General features: G+C 33.8%; 1 protein-coding gene across 1 annotated transcript; it reads left to right on the forward strand.

Annotated features, from left to right (window-relative positions):
* The first annotated feature begins 59 nt into the window (after nt 1-59).
* Nucleotides 60-21,499, forward strand: LOC134840716 (megakaryocyte-associated tyrosine-protein kinase-like). The gene is made up of 2 exons (XM_063856719.1): nt 60-216; nt 21,192-21,499. Exons 1-2 carry the CDS (start codon nt 60-62, stop codon nt 21,497-21,499), a joined length of 465 nt encoding a protein of 154 aa, XP_063712789.1.
* Nucleotides 21,500-22,124: the final 625 nt, after the last annotated feature.

Below are 22,124 nucleotides of genomic sequence, written 5' to 3' on the forward strand. Positions count from 1 at the left end.
TTAAAAACAGTGGTAAATACTGGAACGGTACTTCCTGTGTCTAAGCGAGTACTGTGGATATGAAGTACATGACGGGCGTGGCAGCAGGTATGGCCTGTCTAGAGGGAGATGGGGTCATACATCGGAACTTGAGGTGCGCCAATCTGTTGATCTCGGAAGATGACACGTGCAAGATATCAGACTATGGCATGGGTACCAAAGAAGACATCAAAAAAGGTCAGCCGTTCGTTCGTAGTTTTTACACTTAAGTGCACAATGTTGGCAAAGTCGGGGTTTTTGGGCAAACTAACCGACCAAAAAAAAGACTGAACGGACCGTGTTAAACTGAACGGAAAGATAATTTCTGATATCTAAATTAGCGGACTAAAGATGATTACCTTGATTCAGTTTCGTTATAACCGAATATGAGTTCGCGCAAAAAAAGGTATCGCTATAACTAAGTCGAAAATAAATCGTGATCAAGTTTGGCATTCGTATTTTAATCATGAAAACTATAAATGTAATAAAATAAAACTTTTTTCTTATCGAGATTTTTTTTTGAAAATCATCCCCCCTCACACGCCATTTAAAGTACAAAGCGAGAAGTTTTGTTCTTAGTAGCAAACCATTTATGGCTAATAAGCTTCGTTCAACCAATTTAGAACGATTTCTATGAGGGATTAAACCTACGCTTACGCGTTAAAAGCGCAAAACATTTCGCGCGTTAATTGTCCCATATGAGTTAGGACCGAGTTGGTTAACTCATAGAGTAATTTCGGATAGGGTACACCGTCTGCTCGTCACGCTATCTTATTTTCGGCCGGATAGATTCGTGCAACTTCTTAGTCTAATACCGATCCTAATCTTACTCTTATACTATCTAGTCTCAGGTTGTTTAACTAGTCTCTGCTAGGCTCAATAGATCTAGGGTATACTGGTTTATTGCGGCTGCTGAAGTGCTCGGGAGAGTCCAACTAATTTCTAAGTTAAATTCAAATCTCTCTGGTGCTGAAATTACAAGTAACTTCAGCACTTACAAATAAGTGGGTTGTTAGTTAGATGGATCATGATTGGTTAATATTAAATACTTTACATTGGTAAAATATCTAAATTATCCAATCATAAAATGTAGTCTAGATCAGGTTCCACCCATCCGGGTTTTACAGAGTTTTTTAGAATAGTTCTTCTGCAATTCGAAGGATGGATGATGGACGTTGGTGTTTGGCGAACATCATATTTCTTCTGTTTCCTCTTTGTTAAAGAAGTTCCAGGAAGCTGGAGTTAGAGACATAAGACGTTGTGTCTTCTAGTGACAACGACTAAGTCTTTGCAACAAACTCAAATCTGATTTCAGAATGGTTTGCTATGTCAGGTTTTTCTGTTCTGCGTGGAGAACTTCTTTTGTGTCTGATCTAATTTGGGAATGGCGTGGAGATTGTGCGTGGAGGGGATGCCTGGTTACTCGGATCTGTACGTATACTTGAACATCGAGGTGGTCATTGGTCTAGTTCAATGAAGTCCTTTTCTGCGAAGTCAAGTCGTACTCTAAATCCTTTGAGTTGTGATTGTGAGTGGCATATCGATTGTGGTTGGTCATTCTCTCTCGAGTGTAGTGGGGTCGTTTTGTCTTTAGATGTTCGTCCTTGGTGTTGTATTCTGATCTATGTATTGCATAATGTAATTTACATTTTATAAAACATTTATTAGTTTAATATTTTTTAATTATGATTTTAGTTAGTTGTTTTCACAAAAGCTTTTTGTTTTAGTTCGGTTATTTTGAAGAGTTACTCACACTTGAGTAGCTCTTATTAAAAATAGAGGTGTGGTCACAAAGCGTGGATGTAGCGCGGTGGGTTAGGCCGGCTATAGAGCATGCTCAGGACGTCCTTCCTGGTGGGTTAGGCCAGGAGTGGGAGTATGATTTCATGCGGTTTTTGTGAGGGGTCCTGTTATGTGACAACGTTTTATGTTGGGTTTGTTGTGGTTTTTCTTATGTCTTGTTGGTTATGTCCTTTTTCCAAAAATCAAATTGTTCGTGGTATGGGTTTGTCTTTCGACTTTTTTGTGTTTTATTATTTCTTTCTTAGACTTTATAATAGTCTTCAAAAGAATAAATTATCCAGTTTTAAACTGGGTTAATCCGGTTTGGGTACCGTTGGTTTCCTTTTCTTAGTCATGCTGTTATTCTATGATTTGTGGTATTTAGTAAGCTGCGTTGGTTAGTTTTGTTTAGTATGTGATTCCTTTCCAACCGGGTTAAAGGAAAGTTTGAAACATGTTATTATATGTTAGAGTTGTTGAGTGTGAAAACTTGAAACTGAAATTCATTATTTTAAACAATTCTTCGTGGGCGAGCTGTGCGAGTGTGGATAGAATTTCTGTGCGAATGAATGAGAATATCAAAAGGTTAGTACTGCATTTGCTTCTTATTGATTTACTGCATAGAATTTGGAAATTTACTGCTAGTTATGGGGGAATTTTAAGTTACAAATTTTCATCATAATTAGATTTACTGCTTGTGGGGAAAATTTTAGAAATGAATTTACTGCATTGTTATTAAATTTATAAATTTATAAGTGTAAGAGATTAATAGAATTGTTGAAATCTGTTTGATGAAATTTGCGATCTTTATTTGTTTTTTTGTGGTTTTTGTAGGTGATCGTCGGATGAAAGCTAAAAATCTAAAGAAAACATGGATAAAGAATGGTGAGTTTTTAATATTTTAATTAGTTAGTAATATTCATTTAATTCATACTTACCTGTTAGTCGTCGGGGAAAAAACCGTGGGGGAAGATGTCGTGGATGAGATCGGAATTTGTTAGTAGTTTAGCTAAGATGCGGATGATATTTTTAGTCTGAAGCAGTGGCCAAAGCAATTGAAGTGCCTTGATAGTGGTTAGTTCTTCAGTGCCAACTGCAAACTCATAAGGTGTGTTTTGGATTAGATTATATAATTTGTGATTGAATTTAGTGTTGTTGATGAATTCTAAAATTGGGATTTCTATAGGTTATACAAACTCGTGCGGGATAAGGAAGGGTCGGGATTCTTCGGCGTTGAAGGTCTTGGTGATGGGACAGAAGATGTACATTTGGGTTATGGGATCATAATTGCGAAGAATACCATGAAGGTGGTTAGTATCTTTAATGCAATATGTGAAATTTAGGAAAAATGGTGAAGTGTATTTGGAATTAATGAATTGAAAGCGATGGTGTGGTTGTCTAGAGGGTGTGTGTAGGTCAAAGTGATTTTGGATGAAGCGATAATAACTATATGTGTGGGTTTGTTTAGTGCGCAACATAATATCGTGTGAGCAGTGTAAATCTCTTTCGTGTGGTGCAAGGAAATGAAAGGTTAGTGAAAATATTTGGAAGCGTTCTTTAAAACTTTCGTATGCTTGTGTGTCTGTTAGTGCTTCTGAAATAATGTGATCAAACTTTCGGTCGAAGATGTTTAGTGTAAATATATATGGTGTCTTGATGAAAAATTTCTCGGTGATTTGTGGGTTAGCGAAGCGATCGTCGTCTAAGAATTGATCTTGGTTAGCTCTGATGATGTTGTGATCATAGTATTCGAGTGTATATTCGTTAGCTCTAGGTGCAGTGTGTGTTTTTAGTGATTTTTTATATCCAACGTAAGTAAATTGTCTAGCGGTTAGTGGTGTAGTGAGTTGATATAGCATGTCCGTATTTCGCTCTATATCGATGTGAGTGTTAGATAAAGGTAAGCAAAGAGGGTTAGTAAAATGATAATATGAGGTCCAAGAGAGAGTGGGCATTAAAACGTATTCATCTACAAAGTTGCGTGTTTCGTTAGTGTCGTGGGGGGTGTTTAAGGTGTATTGTGGGAATGAGGGTAAGGTGATGGCTAAAAATTCTTTTGTGTTAGTATGCTTGGGGTGGTTGATGTATTCACGGGCTGTTCCTGGTTTTGCTGGGAAAGGATGGTTGGGGAACTTTCTTTTAAAAGTGCGGTAAGCTCTATTAGTGTTGAGTGAAGATTCAGTTGATGTGGATGATGGTGCTAATGATTCAGTATAATTTGAAGAGGGTGTAGGGGTAGGGGGGTTGGATGAATTTATTGTGGAGGAGATTTGGTTTATGGTTGGGGTATTAAGGTGGTAGGGTTGTTGTTGAAGGGTAATAAAATTATCTAGCTCTGGGGAGATTCGGGGGGTGTCTGGAGATTGAGATGATTGGTCAGAATGGTATGAGGAGTAGGTTGGGGTAACTTGGGAAGCATAAGAGGGTGTGGGAGTAATGGGGTCAGGGTTATTGGATAATATGGGTTGAAAAGGGGGTTGAGAAAAATTAGAAGAGTTATGAAAATTATTGGATGGGGATGGTTCTGAGTCGGCAAATTCATCGGGGGTTTCAATATTCGGGTTATTGAGTTGTGAGATGGAATATAAAACTGAGATGTGTGAATTAGTGTCGGAATTCATGCCTGATGTTACATTACTAGGTGGAAAATCGGGTGGCGGAAAAGCAAAAAGTGGTATTATTGGGATTGGAGAGGTAAGATTGGTTGGGTGGGAATTTGATCGGTGTAGTGATCCAAGTTGGCGGCTCATCGTGGGCTAAAAAAATGATTATTTTGAGACTGAAAAGCGGTGGTATGGGGTTGTTCAATAATTTGTTCATAAGTATTATCATCTTGTGACTGGTGTGTCATTATATGTTGAATGGGACTTTGTGATGTGGTGAGTCGAAAATTTGGATTATGTGTGATGGCTAAATTTCGAAAATTTCGTGGGACTAGGGATAGTGGATGGTTATTTGGTAGGGGTGGTAATTGTGGTGCCGTTGGCGTTATGTCTACATTGTTATGTTCTTCGTCGTATGTATTTTGTCGTGTTGCTATTTTTGTGTTATATTCTTTTATTTGTGCGTCTAAAAGAATTTTGTTTATAGATGTAGAAAATATTCCAAAAAATCCTGCAAATAGTATGCGTGCTACACTTGCCTGTCTATTGACTTGTGTGTGTATAGCACATGTGTTGTAGATTCCTTTTAAAAGTGAGAAAAGAAATCCAATAAAGTTGAACATTGCGTATAAAATAGTCAATTTTTCTAAGATGTAGTAGGGCCATCCTAGAAAATCGAGGATCTCATTTTTGAGACCAAAATTTTTAGCTGAGTGTAACAAAGCTAAAAATGTTAATTGGTGATATATCTTGGGGACGGTATTTTTCACCGTTTAGATATATATAATCTTTAATGTCTTTAAAATATCCGCTATAGTCTTGCGTGTAGATATCGGCAAATCCTGCGGTTTCTGCAAGTTTGCGTAAATTTTGGTCTATTGATTGTCTTTGTATAGTGTCCATTTGTGTAAATAATTCTTGGAATTGTTGTGTTCTAATGTGATGTTGAATATCTGATTTTGAATAGATTCCTATTGATTGTAAGTCTATATTTGGGTTTCGAGCAATAGCGCGAATGCTTTCTGGTGAAAATTTTTTGAGTGATTGCATTAATGTGGGATATGGAGTGAGAAGATAATATTTATTTTCATCAGGGTTTAGTTGTACTACATTGTGGCTGTTTTCTGATCCACATGGGACTGCGGTATCCCAGAAATAGGTTCTTCGTGAAAGTGTATCCACGAAATGTACTTTATTCTTATAAAAGATAGGGATTCTTTTATAACATCGTTTATCTTCAAAAACGTATAGTGGTGATACTTTTTTAGTACAAGTATAAAACCATAAGATGTTTCCTTCATAGTCTAAAAAATTTGATCTATTTCCAGATAATAAGTATCCTGCATAGGGTATTTTTAATACTGCTAGTGCAAGTGATTGTAATATTTGTGTTCGTTCTAATTCGCATAGTTGGTGTAGTGTTTCTAATTCGGAGAGTGACATTTCTTGAAAAATTCGGCTAATTGTATAATCTAGTTTCATATCTAAATGAATATCATAGTGGATATTACCGAAATATGTAGTATTCATTAGTGATAATTCTTGTAAGCGTGTGCTTCTGGTGTCATGGGGTTTTAGATGTCCACCAGGTTGTCCGTTGCTTTTTTCAAAATTAACTGGTATATAGGATGTTCCTTCGTTTGGAGGATGACCTGTGGCATATGGGTCGATTTTTACTTTTCCAGTGGTCATGTCGAATCCTTTTTCGTATTCAACTAATATTTCAGAGTATTGTGTTCTGTGAAGTGGATTCCTGTATTTACATGCAAGTTCTGTTTCTTGATATATTTGAAAACGTGTCAATTTATTTTCTATATTGTGTATGTTTCTAAAATTAGAACTTAGTTTTCGTGATGGATGGACTTGTTCATATGGAATTGATTGTATAAAATATTTTTCGTGAAATTTCATCATACGAGCGTGTATTTTTGCTACTTGAAATGTTGTACATGTATCTTCGGGGAACCAAACAATTGTTGCTTGTGTTCTCGTTGTAGGGTCGCAATAACCTTGATCATTTTTACAAGGTAATCGGATTCCTTGATAGATCATTGTATTATCTGATAAATCTCGTGTTAGTTGTATTTTTTCGAGTTGTATTTTCCAATCGAAAAACATTATTTCTTGGTATCCTTTATTTTTTGTGTCTGCTTTGCAGTTTGATGGGTTATTTATACCAATGTGTGGTATCCAATGTTTATCGTGTAGGTCATAGGTTAATCGTCCGTGTGCGCCGTTATACGGGTATTTGTCGTCTAGTTTTATATGTCCTTGGTGTCTTTCAAGTTGTGATTGATGTACAGAGTCTGAAAAAACTTGAAAGTTAACTAACTTTCTTTCGGAGTTTTTATTTTGTGTGATGTTTAGTCTAAGTAATTCATTTTTACAATCGTCGGGATTGAGATGTAAAAGACGTTCTATATTACTCTGATAGAATGATTCATGGTCAAGTCGGTTTTTGTTTCCGTTCGAGACTTGTGAACAATGTACTTTCTTTTCGGAAAATGTTGCTGTGAATTTATAACCTGTAACTGTTGTTGCTCGGGCTTTTGAATACAGTGTTGCTATTACATTTGTGGTTTCTATAGCTTGTGGTTCTGTTTCACATTGTGATACTTGATTTATTGCATATTTGTGTAGTGTTTTTTGTTCATTTTCTTCACAATCGTAATGTGTTACCAATAAATCTTGTAGTCCTGTACGAGGGGAAGGGTTTATGTTTTGATTTGAGATTACTAGAAAAAGGAGTTGGAGAAAAATTAATAATTTTAGAATATACATGTGTATGATAATCCTGAGTATGGATTATAAAATGTAATGTAGCCAATTGTGTTTTTGGTATATCTGTCGTATTTGTATATTACTTCAGTAGTTATAAACGGTGGTGGTAGTGATTGAGCTGTTATGTTAGGTGGGTTTAATGGGTAGGGATGTTGGGTGATATTGTTTAACTTAACTGTGATTTCAAACTTTAATTGTAAACTGTTTTGTTGGAGTATTTGAATATTGTGATCACGGATATCGTTGTGAATATCTTGGCGATATTGTAATCTATTAAGTGCCCAGTTATGAAGGCGGTTACTTTCTTGATGTTGTCCAAATAATGGTGGAGGTGCTGTAAATGTATTCCAATCTAGTCTTAAAGGAATATTTATTGATGATTGTTCTCGATATCTGGCGTCGAGATTATTTGGAAAATTTAAGTTAAAAGGTGGTGGTGAAATCTGGCTTATTGATGGTGTTGATGGTAGTGATAATGTTTCTGGTAGTGATGAGGATGTTGTTGTATCCGTAGAAATATCTATTGGGTCATTGACTAAATTTAATTCACCTTGTGTAAATGAATGTGTTGTCCAATATGGTAGTCGTGATGCTTGGTTTGGGGGGTTAAAGGGATTTTCACGTATTTGTTCAGATGTTGGTGTTGAACCTAAGTAATCTGATGGTAGGCTTGAGGTGCTACGTTGTGAAAGAAGCGTAGGGGTTTCTGGGAATATACCAATGGGGTTTTCTGGAGTGTTTTGTGATGGGGATTGAGGTATATCAAAATGAACTCGGGGAGTTTGAAAATTTCTGTTTCGTCGAGGATGTATAATTTGTCTATTTATTTCGACTGTATTTTGGTTTTGACTAGGATTTCTTATTCTACTTAGTTCTTGTGGTAGTGTTGGGTATAGGTTATATGTTGGTTCGCTTAGAGGTGCTTGTCGTTGAACTGGTTCTAGTGGTTCTGATAAACGAGCATGTCGTTCTTCAAAAGTGTATGGATTGTCTTGAAAAGAAATTCGTGTAGATGTTTGAGGATTTTGAGTAGTTGAAGGTGGTGTTGGGTTATCTTGGGATGATGTCGGTGAAGACTGATTCTGTGACTGTTGGGTAGCAATTTTTGATGGATTTTTGAATTGTTACTTTAGTGGGAAGGTTTATGTTTATTATAATATTCTTCCAAAAAAATAATTAGAAAAATTGTTGCTAGGGCAAATGTGATGATTGCTTTCTTTATACATTTGCATATTGTCAAAATGAGGGATGATAAAAATGTTATGAAAATTACAAACAATAAAAAAATATCAGTTCTACTGAAAATTGTTCGTATCATTTAGACAAGTTATATGAATCGTACCTGTGGATATAATCAAGGGTTTTGGAAAGTTGGAGGAATAGTTCGAGTAGAGTGTAGAAAATTAAAAAAATGTTACAAAAAATGATTAGGATTATTAGAAAAGATTCAAGTATATCAAAAAGAAATATTATAAAGGTTTCAAGTATTGTAAAAAAATGTTTAAGATTTATGAGTATTTGAGTAACTGATTGAGAGAAGAGCATTTAAGAAATGATCTCTTGGTCGAATATTTTTTGCTGTTTGAGGCGATTTTCAAGTGTGGTCGGATTATTTATTAGTTTTTTGACAAGTGGGTTGAGTTTTGTAAAAAATTGTTGGGGGCAATTTTCATGGTGATTGGGAGGTCGTCTTTTTCTTTATTTTTGTTTGTCAAATGATCCGGGGTATGGTGAGATTTTTATACTTTAGGCTAATTAAAATGTTCATTTTGTTGCTTTAGGCTAAGTTAACAAATTTGTTTTGGGGGTATTCGTGGTCTGAGTTGGGGAAATATTGTTGATCTATGGGTTATTAGATAAGGGAGGGGTACGGTATTATGGTGATATTTATTTTAGTTGTCAAGTTGGAGTGGTTTGCTTATTTTTGACCTGGAGGTCGTAAAGTTATAGTTATAGATGTGCCTGGAGTTCTATATGATTCGTCTAATTGGTCTTAGTTTGAGTTAGAGAAAGTGACGGATTGGATGAATCCTATTGGTCTATTTTGAACTAGAATTATTGCGTACTTGTCAGCATGTTATTTTGAAAAATGTAAATGAAAAATGTTTCAGAGGTTTCAAGATTGTGAAGTATAATGTTAAAATTACTTTTGAAATTCTACTTTCTTTAAAATTTTAGATTGGGGGATGAATATTTTATAGTTTTTACGTGGTTGATTTCGGAGTCTTGTTGTTTTTCTATTTTCTGATTTGTCGATTTGTTCTTGGGGTATTATTTGTTCGGTCATTTTTCTATTTTTTCTTTGTTTTGGGGATTCTTTATGGTTTTGTGTATTGTTTTTGGTGGCGGTTGGTTTTGTGTTTTGATTTTCGGTGGGGTTATCATTTTGTTCTGTGTTTTTCAGATGTGGTTCATTTTGAATGATTTTTAATCCTGTGAAAGAATATAATTGAGTTAATTCGCGGAGTGCGTATTCTTTTGGGTAATAAGGTAATAGGTTGTTTCGATGTTGAACGATTTCTTTTTTGTTTGAGTCGGTAATTTTATATGTGACATCAGTGGGTCTTGCAATTATTTGGTATGGTCCTTTTCGAAGGGGTTGTAATTTTTTAGAAATTCCTTTTTGAGTATTAAAATTAGGTATTAAAACAAATGTTCCAATTTTTAATTCGGAGGCTGGTGTAAAACGTGAATTGATTTGTTCATTAATGTTTTGTCTTTGTAATAACTTTTTTGTTATTTTTTGATAAATTTCATTGTGTTTTTTATCTCTATTTAGAATCCATTCGGTGTGTGTACCGGAGGCTAGTTTAAGAATTTGTGGGTGATGAAAATGATCTTCATCGTGTGTATGTAAAGGTAGGTTATAACAAATTGAATCTTTATTTGGTTGACAATAACCTTGTGCGTTTTTATGAGAATTTGCTGTAAACATTATTGGTTTGCGTGGCTTTTGGTTAAAAACCATTTCGTATGGTGACATTCCTAAAGTTGTCGTAATTTGTGAATTATACGCTAAGGGAAATAATTTTACATCTGCTGACCATTCGGTATATTTTGTATCATTTCCGTTGATGATACATCTAAGATATTCTTGTAATGAACGGTTCATACCTTCGACTAAGCCGTTTGTCCAAGGTGCATGAGATGTACGTGGTTTGTGTTTAATGTTGTATAAATGACATAGTGTGATAATTTCATTATTTATGAATTCTGTACCGTTGTCTGTGACTAAAATTTCTGGTAGTCCGAATTTTGCTATCCAGTGTTCATAGAGTGTTGTGTAAGCGTAATAAGCGTTACAATGTGGTACTGGGTTAATTGCTACATAATGTGTAAATGCGTCAACAATTACCATAATGTAGGAGTTTCCTTCGGATGAGGGTGAAATTGGTCCTTTGGTATCAAATGAGATACGATGGTTAAAGTACAAGCTTTGTCCTTTAAAATCTTGTTTTTGTGCTATTTGTTTTTGATTTGGGTAAGGTTTATTTAGTTGACATACTATACAATCATTGCATAGTACTTTTATCCAAATTGGTGCATTTGGGAAGTAAAAATTTTGTATAAAGTTTGAATATGTTTTTTCTGATCCAGAATGTCCTTTAATATTTTGCGTATGTGAAATATTAAAAGCTATAAGAATCATACTTAAAGGGAGACAGGGAACTGTAGATTCATTTAATTTGTATTCTAGAAGGTCTGTGTTTTCGTTAATTGTTGTGTTGTTAAATTTGCGAAAGTATCGGAGGAGTGTTTTGTTTCCTAGAATGGTTGAATCTGCTTTGATAGGTTTAGTTTTATATTTGTGCCATGATTTCAGTTGTCGAATTACTGGGTCAAGGTTTTGATATTGTTTCAGTGTTGAAATTGTAATTGTTTCTGTTGGGGGGAGAAAAATGTTTTCGATTTCTAATTTAGATAAGGGTATTGTGTCAAGTGGGTCGTGAAGGTCAAAAACTTGATTTATTGTGTATTTTGAATCATTTGTTTGTGGTCCTGATAAATTTATTTTATCAGTTAAATCTTCTTTTTCAATTAGTGGAAAATGGTCTTTTTTAGGCGGGTGTTGTTTTGTTCGTTTTTGTTGGGTATTATTTTTTATCCATTGAGAATATGGGATTGGTTTGAAAGTTGATGTTCCAAGTAAATCAACTTCATAATGATTATTTTGACAATCTAAATAAAGTGGGAAATGTTGTAAACTATTTATTTGTGATTGTTCAATATCAGTTTTTACTGCATATTTGCATTCCAATCGGGGTGATGTTTCGTTTTCTGCAAGGTAGAATTTTATATTTTTGGGTATTTCAACTGTGGTTTTACGTGTAAGTAATTCAGGTGGCGTATTTCGACTTAAGGTGTCTGGTAATGCAAGATTTTTTCCTGCAGTCCAAACTATATGTAAGTTTGGAAATTTCATTAGAATTAGTTGAAATCTGTAAACTCGGTGGTTTGGGTTAGATTTTTGTGTAAAGAGAAAGATGATTGGTTTATGGTCTGTGAATAGAACTGTTGGATGTTTTGATCCAAGTATCAGAAATTCATATTCTGTCAGTGTATATATTATGGCTGTACATTCTCTCATTAGAGTTGAGAGTCGTAGCTCTGCTTGAGTGAATAATCGAGAATTTGCTGATATGAGGTTCATTTTATTTGTACCATTATGTGATTGTAATAGTGCTGCACCGATGCCAAAGTTCGAAGCATCGCACATTGCATAAAATGGTTGATTTGAATCTGGAATTGTGTTTGAAATTTGTTCAGTTAAAAGTTTCTTTATTTCTTCAAATCGTGTTTGATGTTCTGTGTTCCATTCAAAATTATTTTGTTGTCTAAGGATGTTATAAAATGGTCGTAGATATAATTGCATTTTATAAACATATTTACTTAAAAAGTTTAACATTCCAAGAAATTCTTGGATTTTCTTTTTATTTGTTGGTGGTTGAAGTTTTTGAATAGCGTCAATGCGTGATTTCAATGGAGTGATTGTTTTTCTTTCTATATTATGTCCTAAGAATTTAACTCTTGTCAAAAAGAAGTGTGATTTATCGGGGGCGGCCTTCAGATTTTCGTTCTGAAGTATTTGGTGATATTTTTCTAAAACATTGAACATCTCGTCTTTTGTTTGTGATTGCATAAAAACATCGTCTAAATAGGTGATTGCGTTTTTCTTGAGTATTAGTGGTCTAAAAATTTTGCTCATAAAAGCTGAAAATGCTGCTGGTCCTATGGATATTCCATAGAATAAGCGGTTGAATTCATATTGTTGGTTTCCGATAACAAATTGTGTTAAACGTCGTGATTGTTCATCTAGTGGCATTTGATTGTATGCACTATTCATATCGGCGGTTGTAAAGTATTTGCCGTTTATTTTTGTTAAAATAACTTGTATTGGTTCAATGGGCCAATTACATTTTGATTCATCTATAAGTGAATTGAGGTATCTAGCATCGAGAACGATTTTTAATGATTCTCCTTTAGCTAGAATGATAACAGGGTTGATAAATGTGTTGCCTTTTGGTTGTTCTTCTTTGTTTACTGGTGATATAATGTTGTATTGTTCTAAAATGTCGAGTAATCTGTTTACTTTATCATGTAAGTGAATTGGTACTTTACTTGCTCTCTGTTTTTTGAAAACTGCGTCTGGTTTTAACGGGAGATGTAGTGATGAACTGATTTTTCCAACATCGAATTTTGATGTTGCATAGACTGATGAATATTCAATTAGCTGTTTGGCTAACTTTTCGAATTCGTCTTGTGTTATTTGTGAATGTTGGAAATTAAACATTGTTAAAAATTTTTGTTGGTCCTCTGTGTAGTTACTTATGTTGAATGTAGGTTTGAAATATGGAGTTTTTGTGAAATAATCCGTATTTCTGTTTTCGTTACTTATTATATTATTTATAGATAATTCTTCATTAAGAATTGTAGATTGGCAAATATCTAGTAATTGGAGTATATTATTTACGCGATAGGCTTTTTCGTGTATTGGTGATATTGTAGCGTTGGTTTCACAATATCCTAAAAGTCCTAAAGGTAATGTTACTTGGTAAGGTGTGTTGTTATAGACATGTAAGGAAATGATATCGGAATTCGAATTTTTCAAATATTTTATGGATGAGATTGTGATTTTGAAAAATTTGTGAATAGGTTTGAATTCAAATTCTGACATATAAAATTTTTGTTTGTTTTGTTCTTTATCATATTGGTGAACTTGTTTGATTGAAAAATTATAGATATTTCCTGATAGTGGTTTTAGGTGTTTTCTTCGTTGGTTAAATATCGGGTAGAATTTTGAAAAGAATGGTGGTTGTTTATTTAATCTTTGAAAAAATGTTAAGGATGTTTCTTTTGTTTTTGTATATTTATCTTTGATTAATATTTTACTATTTAGTATGTTAATTGTTGGTATATACTTCGAAATAAATGGTATTCCAATGATATTATATTTAATGTCAGTGATATGGAATATTTGTTTAAATGGCTTATTTAAAATTTTGCTTTGTTCCATTGTTCTGGTGGGGAGGAGAAATAATTGGATTTTTCCGTAGTTTATCAATGTTGATCCTTGTGCTGTTGCTAACTTACTGGAGGTTTCAAGAGGTGTTAGTTTTGGGTGTAAAGTTTTTATTTCATTCCATGTGGGGATGTTTATTATGTTTGATTCTGCTCCTGAATCAATTAAAAAATCTATTTCAAGGTCTGGTGGTTGAAATTCTTTATTTCTTGGGCTTTCTAAGAGAAATGGTATTGTCCAAATTTTTTCTTTGGGTTGTTCTTTTTGTATATTTTGATAAATGTGGTTTGTATTCAAGCATTTTGTTTTGGTATTTTTATTGGTTTGATTTGTAGTGTTAATCTCATTTGTTTCTTGCGTCGTTGGTGTGGAATTTATGGGTGTAGTGTAATAATTTTGAAGAAATTCTGATTGATTTTCATATATGTGTGATGAAAAAGGTTGTTCATATATGACAGATTCATAGTCATTTTCGACTTTTATCATATTGATAGAAAGAGTGTTTTCTGTATCACTTTCTGAATCTGATGATGTACAGTTTATTTGATTGAGTTGTAACGTATCAGTTACTGTGTCATCAATACCTGGAGGGTCTGATGTTGTTTCTGGATTAGATTGTACTTGATTGATTTGTCTTTGATGTTTAGGTGTACTACTTCTGTGGCGATTATTAGAATTATTATAGTTATTATTATTCCGGTGTGGTGATTGGGAATAATTTCTATAACGATTATTATAACTTGAGTGTCGGTTTTGTGAATTATTTCGCGATCTGTTTTGGTAATTATTGTTTGGTCTGTTATAGTTCGATCTATTATATGAGTTATTCCTTGATTGATTGTTCGGGTAATTCTGGTTTCGGTTGTTTGAATAACTTCTATTTCGATTATAGGAGTAGTTTCTATTCCTATTGTATGATGAATTTCGTGATTGGTTGTTTGGATAGTAGTTATTTCTTGATTGGGAATTAGATCTAGAAACAAATCGTTGTGTATTTGAATTTGATCTGGAGTAGTTATTTCGACTATTTGGTCTATTGTAGTGATTTTGTGATGAATTATACGTGTTTCTTCGTTCTGGTGATCTTCCTCTATAACTTGAGTTATATGGTGATTGATTTCTTGTATAGTTTGTATTGTTCGGGAGTGGTTTTCCTGAACTGTTGTTGCTGTGGACTGTTTTGTTCGGTAGATTTTGATCTTTTTTCATGTATTGATAGAATGATTTATTTGGTTCTTTATATTTTTGAGGTTTATTTTGATTGTCTTGCTGTTTTTGTCTACATTCGGAAATACTATGTCCGTATCGTCGGCAATAATTACACCATTTTTTGAAAGATGGTTTGCCTTTAAAGTTTGGGTTCTTTTCGTAAATATTGAGTATTTCAGTGATTTTTTCAACGAGGTCTGTCTCTGATTCCTGTATATTATTAATATTAGTGGGAGTCGTTTCAATTCTGTTAACGTATTGTAATTTCAGATTTTCCGTTTCTTCTAGTTTCATCGTGATTTCTGCTTGTTCTAATTTGTCTACTAGTTTTCGAAAATCTAAATCGGGTTCTCGAATTGAAGAAGGATGGGATGCTCTCTTTTTTATTGCTATTTTCCTTAATTGTGGTGTTAAGGTCATCATTAAGATTTCTGTCATTTTTGTGTTTTTATAATCGTGTGTATTTAATGAATATGCTTTTCGAACTAGTGTTTCGATTTGTACTGCTATTTGCTTGATGGTTTCGTTTGGTAATCTGCGAATTTCATTACATAAAACTCTTTGTTGTTGTTTGTTTCTTTCGGAGTCAAACATTTTTGAAAATTCTTGTGTAAACCTTTTCCAGTTTGATTTTATTTCTAGAGGTAGTACTGAAAACCATTTTTGGGCTGCGCCATCTAAGGTTGTTTGTATTAACGCTGTGCGTCGATGTATCCAGTTTTGATGTAGTGGCGTATTAATTGGTTCAGGTCCAATATTTAAAATCAGGTTTGCTGTTACTGCATTTAAATAATCTTCTACAGAGTATTCAGGGTCTGTTCCTGTGAAAACCATTAAAGGTTTGTTTGATGTTATTGATGATCCACCCATAAGGTATGGATTCATTGTCATTTGTAATGATTCTGCTGCATTTGGCATTTGAGAAAAATTTGAAAGTTGGTTTCTTGTTATTTCATGTTGTTGGAGATAATATGGGAGTGGTATTTCATTTTGCATTTGTGATGCTTGATACGAGTGTGCAGTCATTGGATTTTGTTGTTGAATTGGTTGAAAAGATTGTGTATTAATTAGATTTTGTTGTTGAATTGGTTGTTGATGTTGTGCATCTATTGGTTGTGGAGAAAAATTTCTATGATTTGTACGTGTTCTCTGTATTCCTTGTCTACGATATTCTTGAGTGTTTGGTGCAAATATATCTGGTTGTAAGAAATCATCATCTGAGGATAAATAATCCATTTGATAAGATGTCTGTTTTTTATTTTTATTTTGTTGAAAAAATGGGTAATTTTCACTGTGATCCTGTGGAGGATTTGTTTGGAAATTTATTGAATTAGGTTGGGTCATTGGGTTATCCCAATTTCGAGATCTTGTATATTGGTTAAAATTTCTTTGTGGTTGGTTATATGTTTTTGATGGATGTGTATAATTATAATTATGGTCTGCAAAGTTGTTTCTAGTGAATGTTTTTATTGTTTTTGATGGTATTGTCATGGGTCTGTATGTTTGGTAATCCATATGTGAATATTTAGGAGCAACCGAAGGTTTAACGGTTGATTGTAAGGTTACCTGTGTTTGTGAAGGATTTGTATTTCTTGGTGTTGTTAAATTTGGGCGTATTGGTGAAATACTTTGTTGTGTAGTTGTTGTGTGTACAATTTCTTCATTTATGAAGTGTGATGGTGTCTGGATATCTTGTTGAGTAAGATTCCTAGTTCCATTGAGGTTTTCATTGTGTATGACTGTAGAGTTTAAACTATTATTTTGTGTATCGGGCAAAAATGTATTATAGTTTAATGGTGTTGCATCAATGGTTAATGGTATTACTTTTACATAATCTCTTATGTAAGATATCGTACTTATTGCTTGACTTGAGATTGATTGTGGGAAGCTTATAAATGCGGGATGAGACCATTCGGGGTCCCAAAAATAATCTGATTGTTCTGTGATAGCGGTATCATCGTTCGAGTTTTGGGGTCTAAAATTTTTTCTTGCTTGTGCAATTAAATCAATATTGTGTGTGAAATAATCTATTATGAACCATGCCAAAATTTTTTGTAGATCGTGTTTTGTATGTTGTGAAACGTCGTCTTTCGTGAAATTTTCTTTAATGATGTTTAAATAACTAGAGAGTAGTGTGATTTCATGTCGTACTTTCAAATGTTTAGATGTTTCTGTCGGTGAGACATTTGTTATTGGGATTTCGTTTTCTAATATCGAAATATAACTATATATTATTGCGAAAACTTCATTGGTGAATATGGAGTTTGCTCTTTGTGAGTTATGATATTGGATGCTTTTTATATATTCTGAAAAAACTTTTGAAAATTCTAAATCAAGATCGTCTGTTTGAATTGTATATTTTCTATTATTATGGTTTGGTGAGGTGAATTCTATGGAGTAGATTCCATACTGTTGTGTTATGTTGCATATATCTTTTAAGTAGTGGTCTATGATTTGTCTTTTGATTTTTACATCTGGGAACTCTGTTTTACATGGACTGATTCCGGGTTCAAATAAATTTAATAGTAAATTTTTGCAAAATATATGCTGTCCTCTATCAGTGGTTGCATCTACTATAAAAGGAAAGATTTCATCATCATCTGGACTTTCTTCACCTGGGGTGTGCGTTGAGCTCATTTTTTCGTTCGATGACTGTTAATATGTAATTATTAATGTGTCGAATTGGTTGATTCCAATTGTATAAATGTACTGGTTTGTGTTTATACTGCTTTTTTATTCTTCTTTTTCCTCTTTTTGATGAATTTGAAGTTGTTTCTGAGTCAGAAAAATATAATTGATCGTGAAGTGAGCAATTTTTATCTATTGATTCTTTTAGTTTGTAAAGTTCGTCTAAACTGTTGGTTTCTGATTCTGAAAATGCGTTTCGATTTTTTGAAAATCTTTTTCGTTTTATTTGTCTTTGTTTCGTTATTATTTTTCTTTTTAGTGTTTGTCGTTTTGTTCGAATGTATCCAACTGTTTGTGTATGAGGTGTGATTACAAGGTCGTACTTTTTGTTATCTATTTCACAATTGTGTAAAACGATTGTTTGTTTATTTCCTAGGTTTTTAAATGACATAAGGTTTAGGATGACGGATGCAAAAGGTTGTTAAATGGTTTCTATTTTCTTAAACTGTTAGTTCTTACGATTTTTTGGTTAGCTTAACCTGGGTCTGTTTTTTCAGGGTTGGAGAGAAAAGTATATCGATTCCGAAGAATGATTTTTTACTTTCTCGTGGCTAGTATAAGTTAAGGTGTTAACTTACTTAATCTTACTTAGGGGTAGTGATTGTGTTCAAGGGTTGGAGAATAGTAAATCGATCCACAAGGTTCAGGTATAATTAGAACGCGAGTAGTTCGTTAGATACTATTTTAAACTTACTAAGTCTAAGATTTATCCTGGGTCTGGTAAGAGGGGGGGTCAAGTGAAGGATGAATAACCGAAGTTCTTCACTGTTTATCCTAATTTGAATGATTAGTTTTGTTTAAAAATTTCTATTAGTCTTAGGTCTTTAGAAAGGGTTGGGTGGTGAATCGACGTTTGAGGTCGTTAGACACTAATTAAGTGGGTGGGGGAGAACAAAGTTGTTCTGTTTGATCCAAGGATAAGCCTTGATGATCAAATTTGAAATTTAATTAAGTAGAAAATGATTTAAGATCCAAGGATAAGCCTTGATGATCTGGTTTTAAAATTAAGTGAATTTAAGTTTTAATAAAATTTTAAATGTGTGTAAAGGAAAGAATTAGTGTTTTGATGATATTAGTGGGTTTATGATTGCTGTTATGTTTTAGGTGATGGAGCTGGAACAACAGGATGATTTATGATTACTAACCATTTATTGTCATGCTACTAATTTTTATTTTTTATTTTTCAATAAATATTTTTCAAACATATTTTGTATATTACTGCAGAGTTTTAGGAAAACGATCTTAGATCTTTTTATCAATCGTTATTGTATATTAATAATTTTGTTTAGCGCCTGAAATGATTTTGAAGATTAACTTCAAGGTTTTATGTTTGCAAATGAAAATCTAAATTCATTGCCAGTAGTATTCTAAATATAAAAGTTTGTTCTGGCTTTTGCCGAACTATCATATAGCTATATGGCAAGTTTCTACTTTGTCTTATGTCGTCTCTGGTTCGAGGTCTTCTTCCAATTCCGGGTAGTTCTGTTATGGTTCGGAATATTGGCTCTGATCTATTGAGTCGTAGAGACATTTCGATTAAATTATTGTCGTATAACATTTTTTAAATGTTTTTGTCTAATTTCTAATCTATTTTGGTTAATTCTAAGCTATTAAGGTCTTGTTCGAGACTTATGGTCGCACCAGATGAGTTAGGACCGAGTTGGTTAACTCATAGAGTAATTTCGGATAGGGTACACCGTCTGCTCGTCACGCTATCTTATTTTCGGCCGGATAGATTCGTGCAACTTCTTAGTCTAATACCGATCCTAATCTTACTCTTATACTATCTAGTCTCAGGTTGTTTAACTAGTCTCTGCTAGGCTCAATAGATCTAGGGTATACTGGTTTATTGCGGCTGCTGAAGTGCTCGGGAGAGTCCAACTAATTTCTAAGTTAAATTCAAATCTCTCTGGTGCTGAAATTACAAGTAACTTCAGCACTTACAAATAAGTGGGTTGTTAGTTAGATGGATCATGATTGGTTAATATTAAATACTTTACATTGGTAAAATATCTAAATTATCCAATCATAAAATGTAGTCTAGATCAGGTTCCACATATTGGCCAAAATGGCAATATCTAAACCTCCATAACTTTACGAAAAATGATCACAGGTAAAATAATTTTTCAAATTTAAGCTCAGGACAACAATACCTTTTGAATGATATAAAAACTTTTGTCAAAATTGACAAGTTAGAAAAAGAAAATTTGTCTGAAGAAAAAACCACAAAAACCTTTTCGTTTAAAAAATTGGAACAATAAAAACCACAAATTGCATTTAATTGGAGTTAAGTACAAAATTGTTCTCAACAATTTACATTCAACCCAATTAAAGTTCAATTTTGAAGAGAAGAATATTTCTTTTTGTTGTAATTAATCAAGGAACAACAGGTTTCTGTTCTTATTTATTTATTATGTTTTTTTTTGATAAAAACAATGAGGAAAGACTTGAAAACTGCAGATATGGGCGTATCACTTCTTATTGTTCCGACCTTTGTAACAAAAATAACATCATAATTTTGCTCGGGGTTGTTGTTATTCTCTAGACAAATTTCGGATCTTTAAATAGCCATTTTTGACGGAATTTTTTATATCATTCAAACGGTATTGCTGTCGTCAGCTTAAACTAGAAGATATTTCATCTGTGATGATTTTTTGTAAATTTATGGGGGTTTAAACGTTGCCATTTTGGCTAATTTGGGGCAATTAACGCGCAATATGCTTCGCGCTATTAACGCGTAAGTGAAGATTTAATCCGTCTCAGAAATTGTTCCAAATTGGTTGAAGGAAGCTTATTTGCCATAATTGATTTAGTGTTAGGAGCGAAATTTATCACTTTGTTTTTTTTATGGCGTGCGGGGGATTCGTTTTAATTTTATTACATTTATTTTTTCATGTTATTTCTGCTCCATAGACCTTAAAAAGCAGTCGAAACATTCAGGGCTTTGCCCTGATACGAGCAGTCTTGTTTGCTATATAATAAGATTTCTACTAGGAGTTAAATCAATAGCGTACCGAGGGGGGACGGGGATGATCACCCCTCAATTCTGGTTGCCAAATTTTCCCAAAGGCTCCCCTCCCCCCTTTCCTATAACTTTACGACATCCAATTTTAGCTGACAAATCTCAAAATTTTCTAAAAGCGCCCTTGGCGCCAATATAACTATTTTTGAGAGGAGAGCGCGCGCCAAAAAACCGCGAATTTTTGTTGTTTGCCTGCAGCGCAGAATTTTTTTTGATAAAACAGGGTCCTTATAGTATTATCGGAGAGCTCAGGAAAAAAAACCAATCCCCCCTAGACAAATTAAAAGTTATTGCGCACGTCACTGAGCGAAATCTATCAATTTGTACTCTATATGGCGTGTGAGGGGATGGTTTTCACAAAAAATCTTCAATTTAAACAAAAATTTCGTTTTATTTTATTACATTTAATTTTTTCATGCTTTTACTGCTCTGTTAGACCTTAAAAAGCGCAGTCGGAACATTCAGGGCTTCAATCTGATATTAGTATTTTTGCTTACGGTTTAATTGACAAAGAAATTCAGTTGATTTAAGCAATTTGAAAGAAAGCTTAGATCAACGACATTTTTAGGAATAAGGTTCCCGATTAAGTGGACGGCTCCCGAAGCCTACGCTCAACAGATATTCACCAGCAAATCGGACGTGTGGAGTTTTGGAGTCGTGATCTACGAAGTGTTCTCGTACGGTAAGGAGCCTTACGAGGGAATGGACCCGAGAGAAGTGTTCACGAATGTGTTCCAGGAAGGGGAGAGACTTTCTCCCCCCGGAGAGTGCCGGAGTCCTTGGAGTAGCATTATGCCTCAGTGCTTCCACTTGAACCCAGAGAAAAGACCAAACTTCCAGACTATTAAGACTCAAACACACGGAGGCAGCGAATAATTCTCTAAACATTTTAATTTTAATTTTTTAAAATCGTAGATAAAAAATAACTCAAAACTATAGAAGGCCAGATGCAGAAGTTTTATTCAAGGATATCAAATTTACTTTGGTTAATTACAAATTTATTTTGCAATTTGGCATGTTTTTATGTTGAATGAAGAAAAAAAATGATTATGATTATCAACAGCATCAAACGTTTTCCTTTTCTACGTGGCTCTTATTTTTCCAGCGAAATCAAGCAAGATATTCAAAACTTAATGAGGTTAAGCCCATGTCGCGAAAGCAATCTGCTCCTACCATAATCTATTAAGTTAAAGCTAGTGTTGTTTATAATTTTTGTAGCTAAAATAGTCGGCTAATTTGCAGCAATAATAATCATCACAGTCAGGGGCGGATCTAGGATTTTCTCGAGGGGGGAGGGGGGGGATTGCGGAGTTTCAAAAAATTTTCCAAAATTTTGACGATTTTTTTTTAGGTTGACCAAATTGACTTTTCGAGCTCTCCCAAAGCACTGTTTTGCCCCTATTTTGGAAAAATTTTCAGCGCTGCAGGCAAATTTTTGAAAAAACAGTCAAAAAAGCCGTTTTTGGGCACTTTTTGAAAAATTTTGACAAAAAAATCGCGT

This window comes from Symsagittifera roscoffensis, chromosome 1, assembly GCF_963678635.1.
Source record: "Symsagittifera roscoffensis chromosome 1, txSymRosc1.1, whole genome shotgun sequence".
NCBI lineage: Eukaryota > Metazoa > Xenacoelomorpha > Acoela > Convolutidae > Symsagittifera > Symsagittifera roscoffensis.